This window comes from Miscanthus floridulus, chromosome 18, assembly GCF_019320115.1.
Source record: "Miscanthus floridulus cultivar M001 chromosome 18, ASM1932011v1, whole genome shotgun sequence".
NCBI lineage: Eukaryota > Viridiplantae > Streptophyta > Magnoliopsida > Poales > Poaceae > Miscanthus > Miscanthus floridulus.
In genome coordinates this window covers 87,270,042-87,285,870 of record NC_089597.1, presented here as the reverse complement: position 1 = coordinate 87,285,870, position 15,829 = coordinate 87,270,042, and the positions used below count along the sequence as shown (strand labels likewise).

Genomic DNA, 15,829 nt, shown 5'->3' with positions numbered 1-15,829 from the left:
ACCAAGTACGATCTCAACCGCATCACGCAAACGCCATCCAAACTACTCCACAGCTACATCAGACGCTTCTCCAAGATGAGGAATTCTATTCCCAACATCACGGAAGCCAAAGTCATCACCGCCTTCGTCCGAGGACTTCATCACCACGAACTCCATTCTAAGTTCAACAGAAAGCCACCTACTAGCATCGACGAGATGACCACAACCACCAACCAGTACACCGACGCCGAGGATGTGGAGGTGCATTTTAATGAAGACACGGGCACTAATCGCCCGCCTCACTGCCACGATGACTGCACCGATGACCGACAGCACAACAACCATCGCTACGATGACCACAGTTTCCACTAGGACAACAGACGTGATTGGCTAGATGGATTCAAACCTGGTCAGAATCGTCGCCGCCGACCAGACCACTTTGTTGCCAATGTCAATGAGCTGCATGCCAAGTGTAACTATGATGAGCAGTACAAGAAGATCCTCGACAGCCCATGCCCCTGCACAAGAACGCCAAACACAAGATGAAAGACTGCCTTGGTTTGGCTAAGGAGTTCTAGGACAAAAAGCACGATGATGACAATGGTGGGAACGGAGGACGCCGACCACCTGGGGGTAATAACAATGCCTTCCAGGACCATGACAAGGTGGTCGCCACCATCTTCGGGGGTTTCTCCTCCAACGAGAGCAGAAGGGAACGAAAGCTCGCCGCCCGACGAGTGCTCGCCGTCGCTTCAGAAGAAACTACCATCAACCCTAGCTATCGCCCGTGGTCTGAAGTACCCATCACTTTTAGTAGGGCCGACCAGTGGGCGGATGTACCTTACATAGGGAATTTTCCCCTTGTCCTCGACACGACTGTCTAGAAGGTGCTCTTTAGAAAAGTCCTCATCGACGGTGGGAGCGCTTTGAATCTACTCTTCATCGGGGCCCTAAGGGAGCTCAGCCTCGGGACAACAGATCTCACACCCTCAGACTCCTCCTTCTAGGGTGTGGTACCTAGCAGGGCATCCAGACCGCTTGGGGAGGTTACCCTACTAGTATAGTTTGGCACGACAACCAACTACCGAGTGGAGCATATCAACTTCTACGTCGCCGACTTCGACACCGCCTACCATGCCATACTAGGGCGTCCGGCTCTAGCCAAGTTCATGGCCATTCCACACTACGCGTATTTGGTGTTGAAGATGCCTTCGCCCGCAGGAGTCCTGTCTCTGCGGGGCAACCTTTCCGTCGCCTACGCTTGCGAGACAGAGAGTGTCGCCCTCGCCAAAGCCACTGACCTCTCCATCCAGATGGCTAGCATGGTCGCCGAAGCCAAGATGGCGTCTGCTGACAACATGGAGATCCCAGAGCCTCCTCGTGCCTCTGCCAAGTCCAAGAAAGTCAAGGAGATTGGCCTCGGCCTCGACGATCCTTCCAAGATGGTGAAAATCGGGGCTCACCTTGACCCCAAATAGGAAAGCGTGCTTGTCTCCTTCCTATGTGCCAACACCGATGTGTTTGCTTGGAAACCTACAGACATGCCAGGGGTACCACGAGAGAAGATCGAGCACTCCTTGAATGTCTCACCGACTGCTAGACCGATCAAGCAAAAACTTCGCCAATTCGTGCCGAACAAAAAGGAGGCCATTATGGTAGAAATAAAATGGCTCTTAGCTACTGGATTTATAAAAGAAGTGTATCATCCAGATTGGTTAGCTATTCCTGTTCTTATTAAGAAAAAGAATAAAGAATGGAGAATGTGTGTTGATTATACTAATCTTAACAAACACTGCCCTAAAGACCCCTTCGGCTTGCCTCGGATAGACAAGGTTGTAGACTCCACCGCCGGCTACGAGTTGCTCTCCTTTCTTGATTGTTACTCTGGCTATCATCAGATCTCCCTCAAGAAAGAAGACCAGGTCAAGATGTCGTTCATCACGCCTTTCAGTGCATACTGCTACACCACTATTGTTCAGACTAAAGAACGCTGGAGCGACCTACCAAAGGGCTATCCAGACGTACCTTGACCAATAGATCAGCCACAATGTCGAAGCCTACATTGACAATGTGGTCGTCAAGACTAAAACCGCCGACAATCTTATCACTGACCTTGAAGAAACTTTCTCCAACCTGAACAAATACCGATGGAAGATGAGCCCTTCAAAGTGCATCTTTGGAGTTCCATCTGGTATCCTGCTGGGCTACATCATCAGGGCTCGGGGCATCAAACCAAACCCTGACAAGGTCTCTACCATCACCAACATGAAACGGCCGACATGTGTCAAGGATATACAGAAGCTTATAGGCTGCATGGCTGCGTTAAGCCATTTTATCTCACGCCTCAGTGAAAAAGGGCAACCTTTCTTCAAGCTCCTCAAGGCCTCCATGGTGTTGTGCTAGACCTGATGAGTGCGCCCTCGGGCGCCGCTCGTCGATCTATGCACGTGGGGCGCAGTGTGGTGCGTCGGGCGTGCCAATGCAGTTGGTTGCTGATGCAGCCACCGTTGTCGTAGTTCCTCCCTGTGCTCAAGTGTGAGCTCGGGGGTCTCCGCGTGAGGGTCTAGAGAGGTGTGAGTCCGTGAGGACTTCGCTTCCACCGGTGGGTGTCTTGGAGGGTCCGCCATGGCGTACTCCTAGGACGGATGATGACTAGGTGCCATGTCATCGATGCTGGAGCCATCACTCTCGCCATCGTCATCCATGAGGTCAAGGAAATAGGTGGGAGCAGAGCTCACCATTCCCACGTATTCGGATGTGAGAGGGGTTGATGCAGGCATCCTTTGAAGCCCCTGGGCACATGCGTCCATGGAAGACATGAGGCCATAGGGGTACTAGTCATACGGCAGTTGCATTGGAGACAACAGGGTTTCGTTGGGTAATCGGCAGAAGATAGAGAATAGTAAGTAAATAACAGCGTGTATAATACTCACAGCGGGGTTTGAGCAAAGAGTTTGCTTAGAAAGAAGTGCATATGCCACGTCGTCAAAGCCATGTGTCCCAAAGTCGATGGAGGGTGCTCCTCCGATGGGTGCCAGGATGTGAGCCTCCTCGCGGAGATGTAGCACACCGAGCCGGTCAGTGATGAAGTCTAGGCTTCCAAAGAGGAAGGCCTAGGATGGCTCAAAGACGGGTGTTGGAGACCTAACACCGGGGTACCCCAGGAGGTGGAAGCAATAACCATCGAACATTAAAAACTTCTAGACGGACAAGGGCGCCGCTACGTTTCTTGCCCGAATGATGAGAGTTTGGTTCCGCCTCGCCCGACCCCTGAGGGCCAGGCTCAGTCTCGCCCAAGGAATAAGGGCCAGCTCCGCCTCGCCCGAGAGCTTAGGGATTGATTCTGCCTCGCTCGACCCCCGAGGGACGGGCTCGATCTCGCTCGAGGGACACCCACAGCTCTACTTCCTGCTCTGACCCTGCGACCGGGGCTCGTGGGAAGCCTGCTCACCTCTCTTCTCCGACCGGCGCACTAAGGGCCGACTGGAGCCATCCGACCGGGGCTCCCCATTCGAAGGGAACCAGAAGACATGTGGAGAAAGGCAAGGCATGGCTCATAAGTCAAAACCACTGAACCAGAGTCCATACCCTACGCCCCGATAGGAAAAGTACTGCTAGGGAACGACGGGATGGGTGCTTTAGACCCTTCTAGGCGTAGCAGAGCCTAAATAGTGTTGTGGGCGCATGCTCTTCGCCCTACAGAGTTGTGGGTGCCGCCTTTAGCCCTCAGGCATGGAACCCGATGTAGACATACGACAACCACTACGGTCCAGAAAAAGACTCGTGTCCTCCACAAATGACGGATATGCTATCACCACGATATGGTCCCAAGGGAGCGGCACCCGCTTCATGGCCCCTCGGGTCCACTAGATCGGAGTATTCGCTTCAGTCTCTAGATGCCCCCTCTGATCAAAAGGCTTTGCGCACAACACTACTTCTTGCTCCGACCCCACAACTTCGACCCCACGACCGGGGCTCACAGGAAGCCTGCTCACCGCTCTTCTCCAACTGGCACACTGAGGGCCGACTAGAGCCATTCGACTAGGGGCTCCCCATTCGTAGGGAACTAGAAGACGTGCGGAGAAAGGTAAGGCATGGCTCATAAGTCAAAACCACTGTACTAGAGTCCATACCCTACGTGGGGCAGTACTCTGTAGCCATCCTAACATTCTACAGTGGCATCGATAGTATTGTAGGCGCTTATCATCCTTTCGCACCCACCGGAATGGACAACAAGGCTTGGTAGATGTGAACAACAAGGCTTGGTAGCGTACGCATCCGAGCCCTCTCACTTGTAAAGTCGTCCCCTTCATCTATAAAAGGGGATGTGCTTCCTTCAACAAAGGGACCGACTCTTGATGAACAACACACATCACACACAGTCAAGCTGCTATCAGGCTCTAGACATCCTTTCGACCCTTCCATCAGAGACTTGGGACCAGTCCCTCTCTCGACCATTTATACCCCCTACTACGAACCATTTTTGGCGCTAATAACATGAGCAGCAATAGACTGGATGTAGGGACATTCAACCTGAACTAGTATAAATCTTGTGTCCATTAGCGCACCAACTAGGCCTAACACGCATAACTATAAATTTACTCGCCGGTGCTTATTCGAAACACCGACAGTTGGCGTGCTAGGTAGGGGACTTTGTGCGTTCCAAATTAGGCCTTGGATGGCTAACCACGCAGTCAGCTAGGTCCTAGGTGCACACGTGCATTTTGGTGACTTGGATTTCATCGTCACACTAGGTGGAGAGCTAGCACTAACCCACGCGACCGTCCAGTCTCTCCCTCCCATCAACTTCAGCTACTAGAGGCTTGAGGGCCAGCCCAGCGTCTCCCTTGGGCCCTAGTCATCTAGGGAGGCCCCACACCACATCACCCTCTCTCCGGAATGCTCCACACGATGCACCTCGATGGTGTTGCCGTTTAGCCTCCGCAACGCTACGGCAACCGCTGGCCACCATCTGGCACTATGCATGGTCTAGCCGCCTACGAACAGCGAGTTCATGGGGGCAATTGAACATGATCCTGAGACACTCCATGGGCTCCTCATGGAGGAACCAGAGTCATCCTCCAGCTCTAACTCCAGCAGGGGGAGCCATCACCCTTCCTGGGAATGCTTCATGACGCAAACCCCCAAGGGGCACGTCCAAAGCATCTCCGGAGAGGAGGCAACCCCAACAGGCAACACCGACGCCAGGACCAAGGGGGAGGTAGAGGCTCCATCTCACGTAAGGATGGAGCAGCTAAGAGCGTGAAAGCCGGAGATCAATGATGCCGGACAACAGCTTGTCTAGGAGTACCGGAAGATCGATGAGGAAATCAAGCATCATGGAGATGGTGGACACGCACATGCCACGACCCGTGATGTGCACCACAGGATCCTCACCGATGATGGGACTCTCCCTCACTTCGCTCGGGCAAGCGAGAACATCGCCACCGTGATGGCCTTGCTTCACGGCCTCCCGGAGGCCGCGATGTCCGAGGATCGCTGGGCCCACCGAGAGATTCGCACGTTGCTTGAGCGTGCGGCGGCGCAGCAGGCGGAAAGATCATTGTCTCAGTGATGCGAGTTTGAGTCTAGCCAGTGCACACCCTTGGTACGCCCCACCAAGGATGCATCCATTCACCAGACACCGCCAGGCGGCAGGTAGCACTCCGCTATCTCGGTACATCAATGTCTCGGCCACAACCACGACATGCACAGCACCATCGACACCCGTAGGTGCACCCACGACAGCAGAAGGGAAGGAGCCTACCGTGGCTATCATCCCCGACATGGCGGATGCTACGACAGTGGCGAGGACCGAAGCTCAAGCCCCGGCCTGCTAGGCCCTCAGGCCTTCGGCCGACACATCCTCAACACTGCTTTCCCACCAAGGTATCGACCGCCCACCAATATCCCTAAATATTCTAGAGAAACAAACCCTGAGCTTTGGTTCAAAGACTATCGGCTTGCCTATCAAGCCAGTGGTGCGAGTGATGACGATTTCATTATTCGCAATCTCCCGCTATTCTTGGCTAATTTGGCACGAGCGTGGTTGGAGCACCTACCGTCCAATGCCATTCAAAGTTGGGCGGATCTCATGGAGATCTTTGTGGGGAACTTCTAGGGCATGTACAAATGCCTAGGAAACCCATGGGACCTAAAGAACTGCCTCTAGAAGGCTGATGAAACCCTCCATGGGTACATCCGGTGCTTCTCCTGATAGTGCAACGAGCTCCCTAATGTCGCCGACACCGACATGATAGGAGCCTTCCTATCTGAGAAAACCTGCGAATCCCTGGTCCACAAGCTAGGGCACAAGGGCCCGTAGACCACCAAGGAACTTCTGGACATCGCCACCAGCCATGCCTCAGGAGAGGAGGCGGTCGAAGCCATCTTTGACCACCTTGACGGTGAGGCGAGGTGGGACGAGGACGTCGGCAAAGGCGCCTCCAATCGTCTTGCCAAAAGAAAGAATAAGAAGTAACGGCACGACAACTCGCTCGTGGTCGCTGCCCACCGCAAAGGTGGCCAGAAGCCCACGGAGGGCACTTCGAACCACTTTGAAAAAATGCTCGAGGGGCCATGCCTAAACCACGCTTTCCTGGCCAAGCATCTATATAAGGATTGCGGCCTCATGCACAAATACTTGTCCGGGGGCCTCAACAAAGGGGGGCAGGGGAAGGAACCTGCCCCTAGCGCAGACGACACCGAGGAGAAGGATGACGCTAAGTACAACTAGTAGGACTGCGGGAGACCCATGCCCCAGTGGCTACAACCTCTTTGCTCATCAGCGCGATCAGAATTAATTCACCTGCACTCCTAGTTTCTTACAACTTGGGCCACATGAAGGGTTGGAGGGCACCGAAACCTCTTCTCCAAAAAGAGGAAGCTGAAAAGTTGTTTGCCATCACACAAAGAACCCCCCAACCGGTTCTGCCTAAACCACCCGAGGGCTCGGGGGGCTACACCCACGGGTGCGCTCACGCGCACCCGCCAGCTCAAATCGCCCGGGGGCTTGGGGGCTCCTGTCGGGTTCATAAACCTGGGGTACCTCAAGGACCGACTTCCATGCCCAGGCTCGGCCTAGGAAAACAACATATATTCCATGGGACGACCCAAAAAACTAAAACACAGCAGGCCAGAAGTGTAGTCCAGTCATCGACTGGAAGGTCTACCCGTAAGAACAGGTGCCCGCTCATCAGCTTCTTTGGCCCACCTCTTCGACCAGAGCACTCGCTTCAGGCAGCAGCCGTCTCTAAGCAGTCTCTCCAATCGAAAGGCTTGGCCCAAAACGCTGCTTCCTGCTCCGACCCCATGACTCCGACCCCAAGACTAGGGCTCACGGGAAGCCTGCTCATCGCTCTTCTCTGACTGACGCACTAAGGGCCAATTGGAGCCATCCGACCGGGGGCTCCCCGTTCGGAAGGAACCAGAAGGCGTGCAGAGAAAGGCAAGGGGCCGCTAGAAACTCCCATACGGCATCAAGAAGTATTTACAGGTACCGTCGTCCATCCTTCCTGAATAAGATATCTTGACCCCCCATGCACATCTGACATCCTATAGTGACATCGACAATACAAGTACAATCTCTACTTAGTTTTACTACATGTACTACTATGGCCACCACGCCAAGCTCTCCATTGGCAATGTTCGAGCATGTACATGGGCCAGTTCGTCTACTGCGGCCACCGCACCACTCTCTCCATTAGCAACATCCCACCACGCTGTGGGATCTTCAAAGGCACCATCATCTGCAACGTCAAGCACCGTGCCGGCGAATGCGGTGCCCGTCCACCCCATTCAGGGACTACACCATCATCATCAGCTCCAACCTCAACAACGGTGTTGGGACAGGAGGCGCTTCCCACCGAAGGAAGGCTGCAACGAATGATGGCAAGGTCAACAATGCTTAGCACCCTCCAGTGCCCCTCCTCCATCGGTGGTGGTGGTGCGCCCATAGCAAGGGCGGCTCACACCGTCTCATCTATGTGGGATGACCTCCAGCTCGATATCATGCTCCGGATTCACAAGCAGACCTGTGAGTTGTTCTCTTCCTCGCATCACCCTTTCTTACTCAGGAACCACCGCATTCATTGGAAAGGAAGGAGAAGTGGTGGTGGCTCAGAGGCTGGCTTGGAATGGGGCGAGAACTCCACTCCCCCTCCCTATTTAAAGAAGGGGCACATGAGCGGAGGAAAGGTGAAAGGCCCATGGAACGACCCAATGATGGAACCTCCCTCCAGGGGGAGTCCAACGGGCCTCCTGGGTCGATCGGGCGGCCCAGGCAAAACAACGAACGAATGACCAATTGAAAGATAAGTACCCCTGTTTACTTACTTGAGTATTACATTCTTTACTGGGCCTCCGACCCTAGCAATGGCATGGGCATGGACATCGCTCGGGGGCTGCCAAGGGCACATGTTTGTTTAAACACCCTCTTAACCCGACCCCTCCTTATGTTTGGGAAACCAAAAGCACGACATGTGGGAATACAATGATGAGTACAACTGGACGAACCACCAGACCCTACGCCCCGACAGCTACGGTGTTTTTTTGGTTCACCAGCATAATCGCGTTCACAATTCCTCACACTACTAACCTTAGCTCCTGCCTTCCCGAAAGGAGTTTGGAGGGGTCCGCCTGTAGAACCCCCTTCGGGGGGAAGCTAACAGATCGCTTAGAAGCCACCGAGAGACGGAAATAAAAAATCACGATACTTATGCATGTTACGCTGGCCTCGTCACAAACGTCGGACCCAAACCTGGCACGAACATGTCTGGTAGGAGCTTCCCATGGCTCATACCACCAAGGTAACATTACTGACCCCCGCTTTCATCTCAATTAAATTATATGTTAAATTCATGCATTCAAACATTGCATATGCAAACCCTTGCATCTCAACGCATCGTGTCGTGTCATGAAGCAGTAGCCGCCTCATTCAATATGAGCGATGCCTGACTGGGGTTCGAAGGCTGGCCCGCGAAGGGCTCGAGGCCGCCTCATGTCAAACAGAGCTAGGGGAGAAAAACCGAAATGAGCCCCAACGGCCTTGCCCGACCCTGTTCAGAAGCAGACAGGGACATCTCGACCTTTCTCGTTTAATTCTAACCTCGAGCCAGACCCATAGAATCTCCATCGAGGAGAGGCCAACGGGCCGCCTAAGCCCAACAAATGTCTTGGGCATCTACCAGGAGGCAGGTTCAGAAGTAGTGGAATGCCACATGAGGGCTCTACCAACCCCATCAGCGAATGATGGATCCAAATTCCACACAAACATACCCATTAGCGAGCTCATTGAGCACGACACTCGAGCCATCGAGGCAAGTGTCGTCAACTCAGCCCCTCCGACCATGAAAACCGAGGATGGGGTAGTGCGCAAAAACATGGCCAACCCCTAGCAGACCCTCAAGGGCTCGGGGGCTTGAGCCACTCGATCCAAGATCGAGAGACCGAGGTTCGATGGCTGACCAACGAAGGGTCTAGGGCCGCCTCGCGTCGAACAAGAGCTAGGGGAGAAAACACAGATGAGCCTCAACGGCCTTTGCCTAGCCCGCATTAAGGTGAATAGGGTCATCTCAACCTTCTTGTTCAAATCCAGCCTCTAGCTGAGCCCATAGAAACCCCATTGAGGGGGAATCTATTGGAAGGCAGACCAAAGAGTAGCGGAACGCCACCTGAGGGCTTTGTCAACCCTATCGCGAAGCAAACAGGATCGGATTCTGTCCGAACATCCCCATTAGCAGGCTCATAACGCACGGTCACGCAGCAATCATCAAAGTCCTAAGGTAAGGGGTATGAGTAAATACAAACATAAGTTTGCCTCCCTCGCTCTGGTCTCTAGTAACATCCGACCCCAGCAACCGCAAGGGGTCAGATCTCACTCGGGGGCTGATAAAGGTATGGGAACCTCCTTTCTTTTCTTTTTGAGAAAATATTACATTTGACCTCCTCTTCACATCAAGACCAGTGGCAAGGTTCAACGGAACAGACTGGTAAGACCACAAAAGGCCCACGCCCAGATAGCTATGGTAATTTTACTCACCAGCACAATCAAGTTTCCCCTAAAAAAACCTCAGGCCCTATGGTCTTAACAAATGGAAGGGTCGATTGCCTAAATCTTTTTCATCGCAAAAAGAGAAGGTAAGATCAAAACAAACGAAACGAGACTTACGAAACCGTTTCCAGGACACAAAAATACTGACACTTGTTCACATATTACAAATAAGTGTTTATCAAGCTAACTACTTCCGCAAAGGGGGAACCTCTTGTTTCAGCTGGCCCGCCAGGTTCCACGCAAGGGGAGCCACTGCCTTTTCCATCTTGTCCAGCTCATCATCATCATAAATAGGCACAAAACCATGACTCATTACCTTTAGGTTGATCTCTTGATCGTAATGGGAATGGGCGATAGCAAAGGCTTGGGTGATCCCGGCATGGAAGGCATCCTCCTCAAGTTGGCCTACCTGCACCATGATTCCTATGACACGAGCTGCTAGCGAGCTGGATCCTTCTGGCTGCGCCACCTCTAGGGCATCGGTAACCACATCGACGATAGTTTGTAGAAGATCGTGCTTGTCGCTTTTGACCCAGAGGATCCCTCACACCTTGGCAAGCTCCTTCTCCAACCTAGTAACAACATTCTCAACATCCAACCTTTGGCTCACCACATCCCCAAGATCTGCCCGGAGGGAGTCGGCCACCCCACGTGCCTCGTCGCACTCCCAGATGGCCCAGTCCGCCCTCTGCTGCAACGCCGTGGACCTCTCCTCAGCCTTAAGCTTGAGATCTCGCTCCGTCTCCAACTCCACCAGGAGCTCGCTGGCCCGCTCACTGGCCACGGTGTCCTTCTATAGTAGCTCGTCCCGCTCCTTTTGAAGCCTGGCGGTTTCCTCCTCATCCAGCTTCACCTTCGCCGATAGATCCTCAACCATTACCTGGGCCTCAATCCACAGTTAGGACCTAGCTAGGCCGGCACTGAGTAAAATTCCCATGAACGGAATACCACGATTCCCTTAAAAATATCCCATCGATAAAAAACCAAGTTCTTCAGCCTTACCCACGAAGGGTCCGATACTACCCCCAGGCAACTCTACTCGAGTCACCCGGGGGCTCGGGGGCTACACCCATCGAGTGCGCTCGCGCGCACCCTCTGGCAAATTAACTCCGATAAAATTGAAAACACCCCCGGACGATTCTGTCCGAATCACCCGGGGGCTCGGGGGCTACTGTCGGGGACCTAACACCGGGGTACCCCAGGAGGTGGAACCAATAACCATCAAATGTTAAAAACTTTTGGACGAACAAGGGCGCCCTACGTTTCTTGCTCGAATGATGGGAGTTTGGTTCCACCTCGCCGGACCCCCAAGGGTCAGGCTCGGTCTCGCCCAAGGGATAAGGTCCAGCTTCGCCTCGCTCGAGAGCTTAGGGATTGACTCCACCTCACCTGACCCTCGAGGGACAGGCTTGGTTTCGCTCGAGGGACGCCCATAGCACTACTTCCTACTCCGACCCCGTGACTCTGACACCGCGACCGGGGCTCGCGAGAAGCCTGCTCACCGCTCTTCTCCGACCGACGCATTAAGGGCCGACTAGAGCCATCCGACCGAGGGCTCCCCATTCGGAGGGAACCAGAAGATGTGCGGAGAAAGGCAAGGTATGGCTCATAAGTCAAAACCACAGAACCAGAGTCCATACCCTGCGCCCCGACAGGAAAAGTACTACCAGGGAATAGCGGGATGGGTGCTTTAGACCCTTCCAGGCGTAGCAGAGCCTAAATAGTGTTGTGGGCGTGTGCTCTTCACCCTACAGAGTTGTGGGCGCCGTCTTCAGCCCTCGGGCATGGAACCCAACATAGACATACTATAACCACTATGGTCCAGAAAAAGACTCGCATCCTCCACAAATGACGGATATGCTATCACCACGATATGGTCCCAAGGGAGCGGCACCCGCTTCATGGCCCCTCGGGTCCACTAGATTGGAGTATTCGCTTCAGCCTCCGAACGCCCCCTCCGATCAAAAGGCTTTGCCCATAGCACTGCTTCCTGCTCTGACCCCGTGACCGGGGCTCGCGGGAAGCCTGCTCACCGCTCTTCTCCAACCGACGCACTGAGGGCCGACTAGAGCCATCCGATCGGGGGCTCCCCATTCGAAGGGAACCAGAAGATGTGCGGAGAAAGACAAGGCATGGCTCATAAGTTAAAACCACTGTACTAGAGTCCATACCCTACGTGGAGCAATACTCTGTAGCCATCCTGACATTCTACAGTGGCATCGACAGTATTGTAGGCGCTTATCATCCTTTTCGCACCCACCGGAATGGACAACAAGGCTTGGTAGACGTGAACAACAAGGCTAGGTAGCATACGCATCTGAGCCCTCTCACTTGTAAAGCCGTCCCCTTCATCTATAAAAGGGGATGTGCTTCCTTCAACGAAGGGACCGACTCTTGATGAACAACACACATGACACACAGTCAAGCTGCTATTAGGCTCTTGACATCCTTTTGACCCTTCCATCAGAGACTTGGGACCAGTCCCTCTCTCGACCGTTTGTACCCCCTACTACGAACCATTTTCGGTGCTAATAACACGAGCAGCAACAGACTGGACGTAGGAACATTCAGCTCAAACCAGTATAAATCTTGTGTCTATTAGCGCACCATCCGGGCCTAACGCGCATAACTATAAATTTACTCACCGGTGCTTATTTGAAACACCGACAACGGGTGGAACCCACATCCCAATGGGTGAGAGTGCGAGAAACTCTAGCGAGCCAAAGCGAATCATATCGCCCAAGCCCGCCACAGCGAGGGTGGCAGAAAAGTGGGCCATCCGATGACCAAAAAAGTGTTGAATGTACAGCGTCCTCCCCATAGACGGTGCCAACTGTCGGTGCAGAAAGTGACCAACTAGTGAATATTTATAGTTTTGTCGTACGTTGTGATCGGAGGTGACCTAGCACTCAATGATATAGGATTTATACTGGTTTAGGCAACGTGCCGTACGTCTAGTTTGGGTCGGTCGGTGACTTTATTCCTAAGCCCAGGTGCTCGAAGTTTGTAGTGGAGTTATAAACGAGAAGGAGGAAGAAGGGGTGTATAGGAGGTCCAGTCGGCTCTGGTGGGAAGGGCCAAGAGAGACAGGAGCTACGCTATGAGCTAAGTGTTTAAACGTATGCTTAGAGTCTGAACCCGACGGTTCTATGGTCGTGAGCTAGTGAACTTGATCGGTGCTTGTTATCTTCAAGAAGGGCTCCCTCCTTTGTTGGAGGAGGTGCGTCCCCTTTTATAAATAAAAGGGATGGCTTTACAAGTGAGAGGGTGAGGGTACGTATGCTACCGAGCCTTGTTGCCCACGTCTACCGAGCCTTGTTGCCCATATCGATGGGTACAAGATAATGGTAGGCGCCTACAACACTGTTGATGTCACTGTAGAATGTCAAAGAGGTCGTGCTGCCTTTTTCAGGGATAGTGGACATCGGTACCTACAAATACTGTTTGATGCCTAGAGGCATGTGAGGAGTCTCGTTATGTTCACCTGGTACGGTAAATCCTGGCGCCCATACCGCTATCGATGCCCAAAGGCACGTGGGGGCCTTACCGTATGGGAGTTTTAGTAGCCCCTACAATACTATAGAGGGAGATGTCGACGCCTATAATACTGTTTGTGTCAGGGTGGCTGTAGAGTACTGTTCCGTGCAGGGTATAGTTCATGGTACAGTGGTTTTGACTTGTGAGCCTTGTCTTGCTTTTCTCCGCACGTCTTCTGGTTCCTACCGAGCGGGCGTCCTCGGTCGGATGGCTCCAGTCGGCTCTGAGTTCGTCGGTCGGAGAAGAGTGGTGAGCAGGGTTCCTGCGATCCCCGGTCAGAGATGCGGGGTCGAAGTCGGAAGTAGTGTTTTGGGCCAGGCCTTCCGATTGGAGAGGCCGTCCGGTGACGGCTGGAGTCGAAGTGAACGCTCCGGTCGGAGAGGTGGGTCGAAGCAGCCAACGAGAGGGCGATGTTCCTCTTCGGCCAGACCTTCCGGTCGGTTCCGGCCTGTCGTTTTAGACTCTTGGACCAGCCCATGAGTTACGTGTTGTCTGCTCGGGCCAAGCCTTGACGTGGAAACCGGTCCCCGAGGGACCCCGGGTTTATGAACCCGACATATTTAGTGTGGGGGTATTAACCCCTATACCCTTATGGCTAAGCTTGGGCTGGCCTGGATCGATGGGTTCAGTCCACCCAAAAGATGACGTGTGGCCCAGTTAACCTGGTCGGAGTCCCGCACAAGGAATCAAGACGGATTTGGCGACCAAGCAGGATCCTGGTCGGTTAGAATAGGAATCCTTATCCGGCCACATATGGCAATTGTAACTGACTAGGATTAGTTTCCAGATCTGTAACCCTGCCCCCCGGACTATATAAGGCGGGCAGGGGACCCCTCTAAAAAATATCTCTCATTGACATACAACAATACAAATCAGACGCAGGACGTAGGTATTACGCCTTCTTAGCGGCCGAACCTGGATAAAACCTCGTGTCTGTCTCGCGTCACCGTCTTGTTTGGGGCTTGCGCATCTGTCTGCCGATAATCTACTACCTTGGGCATACCCCTAGGTAGACTATCGACCATATTTCGTCGACAGTGGCGCGCCAGGTAGGGGGTGTGCGTACTGCTCTCCAAGCAAACAAGATGGTCATCATCTCCGGCTCCATGGCTACGCCCAACGGCCTCACGTTCACCGTCGGCCAGATCACCTAGACCACCAGCTCCGACGACTCCATCGCCATGACCGCGGAGGAGGCATGGATTCAGCCTGCGCCGACGACTACTTCACCTGCATCGGCTACGGCTCCGACCACGGTGAACATGGCTCCGACCACGGTGAACACGGCTCCGACCACGATGGACCTGGCTCCGACCACGGGACATCTGGCTCCGACCATGCCTACAGCCACGCCAACAACCCGTCATCCGCTTCCCCGCTACAGAGGGAAGCAGACCGACAACACCGACCTGCTCGACTCCGTTGATCGGGTTGGCATCCAACTCGCTGAAACCCTGGCTCTGGTAAGTACGATTCAAATCCAACCTAACGAGCAGGTAACAGCTCTCCACAACAGATCTATCCGACCAGCTTGGACCAGTCGTCCTGTGCGACTTGGAACAGATCTTGTGGTCGTATCAACTCCTGAGGGGCGTTTCGCTCATCGCCGGCCAGACATCACGACGGGTCTCCGACTCTGCGAGTATGAAGCCCCGACGGAGAACCACCAGGTCCAGCCCTACGGCCTGCAAAACGCTGCCTCCAGCTATGCGTACAACCTGCGACGCCGCTCGGATCTATGTCCTATACACCGATCTCGGCCGAAGCCATGCAACATCGTCAACATGGTCTGAATTGAAGATTATCAAGAAGGATCCGTCCACACAGTCTGAGAGGGTGACTCCAGCTCCTCATTCAACATCGCATCCAGTGCATCTATCCACACCGAGCTTCAGTGTTACGAAGATGAAGGCGTCAAATACGATCTGGATCTACCAAACCGCGCCCCGGTTTTCCCCCAATTTCCGTCTTTCCCGCCAAGACGAGGGGATTTGATCCATGTTGTCAGCAACGACGAGCCGCCAGCAGTTGGCGAAACAGAACAAGAAAAGACTACACGCGAAGCATGCAATATTGACCGGTTCAATCGCTAGCAAATCGAAGCTGAAGCAGACTAGGAGGCACGACGCATAAGGCTCCGACCACGTGACCTCAACAATGCTTTCGATAGGGTGGGGGACAAACAAGTCTTCAAGACCCCAAGCGCCAATGTAGCCGTCACCATGGCGACAATGCAGCGGCTGCCCAACACTCCCGAGACTC

The 15,829-nt window shown here is 53.7% G+C and overlaps 1 protein-coding gene across 1 annotated transcript; it reads left to right on the top strand.

Moving 5' to 3' along the window:
• Positions 1–1,148: 1,148 nt before the first annotated feature.
• LOC136524126 (uncharacterized) lies at positions 1,149–1,457 on the top strand. Its single transcript, XM_066517593.1, has one exon. It carries the CDS (start codon positions 1,149–1,151, stop codon positions 1,455–1,457), a length of 309 nt encoding a protein of 102 aa, XP_066373690.1.
• The last annotated feature ends 14,372 nt before the right edge of the window (positions 1,458–15,829 follow it).

Excerpts from the sequence above, each read along its gene's own strand:
- LOC136524126 (XM_066517593.1), top strand. The coding sequence starts at position 1,149 with ATGGCCATTCCACACTACGCGTATTTGGTGTTGAAGATGCCTTCGCCC.